This window comes from Calonectris borealis, chromosome Z (genome assembly GCF_964195595.1).
Source record: "Calonectris borealis chromosome Z, bCalBor7.hap1.2, whole genome shotgun sequence".
NCBI classification, from domain to species: domain Eukaryota; kingdom Metazoa; phylum Chordata; class Aves; order Procellariiformes; family Procellariidae; genus Calonectris; species Calonectris borealis.
The window spans coordinates 16,087,237-16,094,230 of record NC_134352.1 but is presented as its reverse complement, the minus strand read 5'-3'; the positions used below and the strand labels follow the sequence as shown (position 1 = coordinate 16,094,230).

Here is a 6,994-nt window from a genome sequence, read left to right as displayed (position 1 = left end):
CACCGTCCCACCTCAGCGCACACCTCTTTCATTCCCCATCCTCTACAAGTGCAAAGTGAAGCACGATCTGACTTTGCCCTCTGGAGGCACGGAATTGGCATGGCGCAGAGAGACACACAGCCCCAGAGGTGACTGAGCTACCGCACTGCCTTTTGGAAAATCTGATAGGAAAATTCATCCCCATGAGCTACAGCTTCCCAGGAGCCAGAGGGCAGCTTCGCCGCTCTCCTTTCGCACTGAAGGAGTCAGTTTCTTGGTTCCTCCAGGATAATACTACCCTAGTGGTTTGTGTACTTCAAGAACATGAGTGTTAGTACAGGAGGCTGATTTTTCTTTCGGCACAAACCCTGCAGCATGCGATTTGAAATACTGCCACACGTCTGCATCCAGCTACTGGGACCGCAAATGTGGGTCCTCAGAGAGTGCCACTTCATGGTTTATTCTGCTAGCTTCACAGTTTATTCTGCTACCTCCCAGATTGCTGGGAAACTGCACAAACAAGCAGGTGGCCAAAGACTCTGGGGTCCCTTTATTTAGCTAGAAACCAGGGCTGGGGTTTGTTTGGATCCTCACACACACTTATTTTTCTTCAAGCAGAGAAACAACTTTGTTGGAAAGCTCCAAGGGAGCCCCGTTTCACTAGGATGAACATCTCCCAGCCCTTGCTCCCTTAAACACCATTTGTGCAATGGCCAAGAGGGCTTTGGGAAAGTTTTTCCTGCAGAGATAGACTCAGCAGCGCACTGGTGATGTGAGTTTTGGGAGAGCTGGCAGGAGGCACCAAGACATGGGCAGGATCAGCTGTACAGCCACGCATAGCACCTGCACACCTATGCGCATCCACTTCTCTGCACACCCAATCCTCTGCACACACATCTGCCTGTGGACACTCATGCCTTGCGTCCAGCCACACACCTGTGCACACTGGTACGTTTGTACGCACACTCGCATGCCACGGCACGCCCACGAACTCTCATGCACATCCTCAACCCCACACTAGTGCCCTTGCACACCCATGTACCTGGGCGTGCTCACCCTCCCATGCACACACATCGCTCTGCATACCTGTATACACTGTCCCTCTCCATCCCACCTCTAGGACCTCCTGCCATCCCCTTTATCCTCTAGCTCCCGAGGATCACCATGCCAGCTGGCCAGGTGCTGCCCCTAGCCCTGCGGGTGGGTGCCCCAGGGGTACGAGTCCTGGGCAACCGTTCCTCACCATCTCGGTGCACTCATGGAGCTTGTTCTGGTCCACAGTCCTGGGGTCTGACCCTCAGCCCCAAGTATTTGAGCAAGCAGGAGGGAGCTTGCAGGTAAGTATGTCCCAGCAGCAGCCCGTAGAGAGCCTGGTGTCCTTCCTGGTTGGAAGGATCATGTACCTGGAGGTCCTGTGGCACAAGGATCGGGGACAAGCAGGTCAGCTCAGGGGTAAACCAGGGGCACAGGAGCCCAGCTCTGTGCTGAATCACTGTTGGGGACCAGAGGTGAGGGCCCCTGTCTGAGTGAGTGCATTTTAAGTAGCAGCTCTGCAGGCAGATTGCTCTGCCTAAGCCCACGCTTACTATCTCTCCCCACGTAGATCCATCACCCGTTTTCTTCGCACGTTTAATTCGTTTCTACCGCTTCACTACCGCGAAGGAGCATGGGGCTCCACGGTGCCCTGTGCCGCGGACCGGCAGCATCCCCTCCGACAGCGGCGGCCCCTCGCCGCGCCTCGCCCCGCCGGCCGCCAGCCGAACCGGCCCCAAAGGCGCCGAGCCGTAAAGCGGGAGGCGCTGGAAATGCCCCTGCCGAGACACCCGCAGCGGGATCCCCGAGACGCCCCGCTCCGCTCGGTGCCCGCCGGTCCCCGGAGCTGCGCGCTGCCGAGGGCGGCGGGACAGCAGCGCTGGGGCCGGGGACCACGGGAGGGGGGCGGGCGGGGGGTGCCGGGGCAGGGCGCTGCCCCTGCCCGCGGCGGCGGCGGCACGCCCGGCCCTGCCCGCGCCTCCCGGGCTGCGGGGCGTTGCAGGGGGAGGGAGTGCCGGCCGCACGGGCGCGGAGCCGCCGGACACCGCCGCATAAAAGCCGCGGCGGCGCGGCGCTGCGCCTCCTCGGCTCGGCGCGGCGCGGGGCCGCCCCGACGGCCGCATGACCGCCGAGAGCCGGCTGCCGCCGGGCCCCCCGCCGCCGCCCCCGCCGCTGAAGGCGGACCCGACGCCGCCGGTGGAGGAGGCGGCGGCGGCGGCGGCGGCGGGGGCGCGGGGCGGGCGGCGGCGGCGCAAGCGTCCGGCGGAGCGGGGCAAGCCGCCGTACAGCTACATCGCCCTGATCGCCATGGCCATCGGGCAGGCGCCCGAGCGGCGGCTGACGCTGGGCGGCATCTACCGCTTCATCACCGAGCGCTTCCCCTTCTACCGCGACAGCCCCCGCAAGTGGCAGAACAGCATCCGCCACAACCTCACCCTCAACGACTGCTTCGTCAAGGTGCCGCGGGAGCCCGGCCGCCCCGGCAAGGGCAATTACTGGACGCTGGACCCCCACGCCCGCGACATGTTCGAGAGCGGCTCCTTCCTCCGCCGCAGGAAGCGCTTCAAGCGCAGCGACCTCTCCACCTACCCGGCCTTCCTCGCCGAGCGCCCCGCCGCGCCCTGCCGCCTCTTCCCGCTGCCCGCCCCGCCGCCCGCCGCCGACCTGCCCCCGGCCCCCGCCGCCGCCTCCTGCGCCTTCGCCGCCGCCGCCTTCCCCGCGCAGGGCTGCGCCGCCGCCCTGCCCCACGCCTACGCCCCGCTGCCCACCGCCCCCGGGCCCTACGCGCCGGGCGGCCCCGGGCAGCTGTACGCGCCGTCGGGGCGCATCGTGCTGCCCGCCTCGCCGCCCGCCCCCGCCGGGCTCTACGGCCGCCGCTCCCCCGCGCCCTACCCGCCGCTGCCCCACGCCTACGGCGCCGGAGGGCAGCTGGGCGCCGCCGACCCCGGACCGCGGCACGGCGCCTACCCCGGCGGCCCTGACAGGTTCGTCCCGGCGCTCTGACCCAGCCCGGGAGAGGCCGGGCGGCCCGACGGCGCGGACCGGAGCCCGGGAGAGGGGCGGGCTGCGGGGCTCGCCCGGCGCCGCTGGACCCAGGGCCGCCCAGGAAGATGCTGGAGGACGTCGGGCTGGGCCTCCGCATCCTGCCACCTACCCGGGCCTCCCGGCGAGGAGCGCCGCCGCCAGCCGGGAGGGTCTGGGGGGCCCTGCCCAGCCGCGTCCGCTCTTGCCAGAGAAGCCCTAGGGGCTCCCAAGTGCCTGGATGGGGCAAACAGCCCTTTCCTCTTCTACGGCCTTTCCTGGGACAGGTGCTCAAAGTTTCCTGACAGGCTCCCAGCCTCCCAGCACACCCAGCTGGGCCTGCTGGTCTACCCGGGAAGATCTCACTTTAAAAAATCTCTCCGCTGTTGACAATTTTATTTACAGAACAAAACATCTGCTGGGGTGGGGGAGGAGGGTGGCAGGAGGAAACGTTCCCCGGCCTTGTGCAGCTAAAGCTGTAAAAGCAGGATGCGTGGCACTAACGTGGTGGTGTGTCCCTGATGTTGCGCAGGGCTATTGTGTTAGTGCCAGGCTTCGTACCAACAATGCGGTCAGGGCTGGGGAAGGTTTGGATGCTGGCGTTGCAGCCAAACACAGCAAGTCGGATCCCTCCAGAGGGTCATGCTGTGTGCTGCAGGGGTGGGAGAATGGTGGGATTGGAAGTATAAAAACTTTCACCATGAGCATGCTTAGCCCTGGAAGAGAGACCCAGCGAGGTTGTGGGATATCTGCCTTTGCAGGTCTTCCCAACTTGATTGGACAGTGCCTGAGTGACCTGATCTGGCTTTGGAGTTGGATCCAACATTGAATTTGGACCTGCTTTGAGTGGAGACCTGGTCCAGAGGTCTATGGAGGTCCTCACATCCTAGATTATTTTGATGCTAAGGTCAGCCCAGCTCTGTCTGTAGCCCAGAGAAAACAGCATCTATGGGGGGAAAACTTTCCTTCCTGAAACAAGTGAGAGAGGCAGGACATGGTGCCTTTTCATCTTCGATTGCTCCTCTTTCAAGCTTTCCTAGGATGGAAAAAAGGCTAGAGGAAAACATGGAGAAGGGACAACTGATAGGAACGGCTGTGAGAGCCAAAGGCTTGAAAATAGATCCATGGGGAAACTCAAGCAAATCTCTCCCAACAGACCCCACCACCCCTGGAAGGGACCCGGAGAGGTGGTAGATGCCCAGGGTTCTGCCTGGGGCTGTGAGTGGAGAGGAAGCAGACGTAGCCCTGCTACTGTCCAGATCTCCTTATCCAGCTCCTTTTTCCTGTGGAGGTGGGAGCCTGTGTGACCAGGGCCAGGAGGACATAGGTGTCTGGTACCGCAGCTTGGTGGGGCCTTGAATGGGGAGAGATAAGATGGAAGGTGCAGCCAGAGCCTCAGCAGGAGCTTTGGAAGAGCAGAGAGGGTGCACATACACCAGGGTCTCTCTCACCACAAAAGGGTAGAGATCATGGTATAACTCAGGCTGGAAGAGACCTTGGGAAGTTTCTGTTCTAACCTTGTGCTCAAAGCAGGGCAGCTATGAGTCAGACCAGGTTGCTCAGGGCTATCTAGTTGAGTCCTGACAACCTTCAAGGATAGAGACAGCACAGTCTCTTTGGGCAAACTGACTGTCCTCATGCGGGAGAAGTTTCTCCTTGTATCCATTCAGCACCACTGTAGTCTCATTTCATGTCTACTGTCTCTTGTCCTGCTGCTATGTACTGCTGCAAAGAGCTCTGATCCCATGAAGTGACCTGTACCTTCTGTTCCATGGAGTATTTTTCAGATGAGGTCCTCAGCAGGATGAAATTTGTGTAGAGGCAGGTTCCTTGCTTTCTCTGGATGCTAAGGTCCAGGTATCCAAGTGGGACATGAGAGGAATGAAATGGAGTGGAGCAGGAAGGTGGTTGAGTGTCCCCACAGCACAGTTTGGAGTAGAGGAGGCGTCTGCAGTAGGTGGACAGGAGAAGCTGTATGGTTGCCTTCCATGAGGCCCCTGAGGTAGGAGATGAGTGTTGGATTCAAGGCACCCATCCCTCTCTCAGGGCGGTCAGGATGGCATGTGGTGGGTAATCGACCACATGGGCTGGGAGGCTGGAGCTGGCCTGGTACTGCCGCCCCTTGTCCATCTGGACCTTTTTGTGGTACTGCAGGAAACTCTGCTGCCTGTACACAGACCTGGGGAGGTTGCGTTGCCATCGGTGGGGGGCACAGGCGACAAGTGTAGGCCTCATTCAGATCTTTGGTGTGGTGAGATGAATCAGATTTTTCCTTCCTTGCTTCCCCTCCTAAAGAGCTGCGTTGTCTCTTTCGATGTCCTTCCTATTCCTGGCACGTCCAGAAGCTGCTTCCGTCCTGGAGAGAGCAGAGTCCTGGCTCTGCGGTTTGGCTGCCTCAGCCTGGGGCAGGTCTCCTTGGCAGCTGTGCTAGCTCCTCTCCCAACTTCTCCATTCACCAGCTGGAAGAGAAGCTGTACACCTGGCTGTGCCAGCTCTTAGTTTTCTTGATTGCTGGCTCTCTGCTTTCATCAGCTGCAAGGACTGGACTATGTCCTTTTGCTAGGAAGTCATGCTGACCTTTTTCTGGTTTGGGGGTAGCTGGGAGAGGGATTGTCCTGCCTCTTAATGCCTGACTTCCTTCCTTCCTGTAAGAGCAGTTATCAATGTGGATGGATTGTTTTCCTGAGCCTAGAGGTCTTCTGGCCGTTGTTCCCCATTACTTCAACCTGATTTTATTCTCTGCTCCAGCCCTGTTGCTAGTCTAAGGTTCAGTCTAAAAAAAAAGGTCATCAGTGATGATACAGGTCTTGTGTAAGCTGCTCCTGATCTCAGATAGCACCTGTAGCAAGTTCACGGAGCAAAACTCAGTGTCTGGAGAACATGCATGATAGATCTTGATGACTCAGAACGCACAAATTGGGTAGGTTCAGTTGGGTATTGTTTGCAGATAAGGTCTAGATGCTTGTTCTTATTTCTTTCCAGACCTTTTATACCTACAAGCTAGGGAAACCAGGCATACCTAGAAAGTATACTTTCTGCAGCAGGTGGAGTGATGAGCCTGTTGCATCAAGGGCCTGAGACATGGCCACAAACTGCTTAAACTTCAGCCACAAGCAGCTGGAAAACCTGGGCGGGAGCTTTGTGCTCAGTGAAGAGCTACATGGACCCTTCAAGGGACTCTACGTCTGTGTGGGGTCTCTCTCCTTTGGGGTTTTTGAGACGAAGATAGACAAAGCTATACCTGCCCTGTGCTAATGCTGGCAATACTCCAACCTCCTGCTTGCGGCAGGCCTGGAGATGCCAGAGATCCCTTCCCACCAGCACTGCTGTGGTTTTGTGGCTATTGCAACCTCTCCGAGCTGTCATGCAGGCTCAGATGCAAAGGGTGGGCTGAACATTACAAATCTGTCCAGGTTTTACCTTGTGGCAGCAGGGTGTGCTGACCCTGTGTTTGTGCATGTGGCTATGTGTCTCATGCGACTGCGTGACCACTGACAGAGGAAGATATGGTTGTCGCATCCTTGGGGAGCCGTGGGCTTGGGCCTGTCTGTGAGAATATGGGGATATGTCTTGGGGATATGTTAGACAATTGGATCTCAATATATGCTTGTGCCATGGGGATACGTTAAATTTGGATCTCAATATATTTTTGGCTGGCACTTTGCCTGTAATTCTCAGGCACCATCCAGAATAAGGAAAATTTTGATTTCTGGAAGCTTTATTGTAAATATCTGAGGGCCTTTCTTTTAGCAAAGTTAGTCTAAGTTTCAAACTAGTCTTTTGATTTCTGGGAGATGTCCAATAGGTTTGGGTTATAACCCTGTAGGAAACACTAAATGTAAGCACTGATGAGAAGACAGAAGGGCCCTCAAAGTGCTCATTCCTCAAAGGACAGAGCCTCTTGGTTCCTGTTCTGCCCGAGTTCTGGTACGATCAGGCCCTGCGCTGACTTTCAGAAAGA

The 6,994-nt window shown here is 58.4% G+C and overlaps 1 protein-coding gene across 1 annotated transcript; it reads left to right on the top strand.

Annotated features, from left to right (window-relative positions):
- The first annotated feature begins 2,133 nt into the window (after positions 1 to 2,133).
- On the top strand, positions 2,134 to 3,015 carry FOXE1 (forkhead box E1). The gene has a single exon (XM_075137838.1). The coding sequence runs from the start codon at positions 2,134 to 2,136 to the stop codon at positions 3,013 to 3,015; it is 882 nt and encodes a 293-aa protein (XP_074993939.1).
- Positions 3,016 to 6,994: the final 3,979 nt, after the last annotated feature.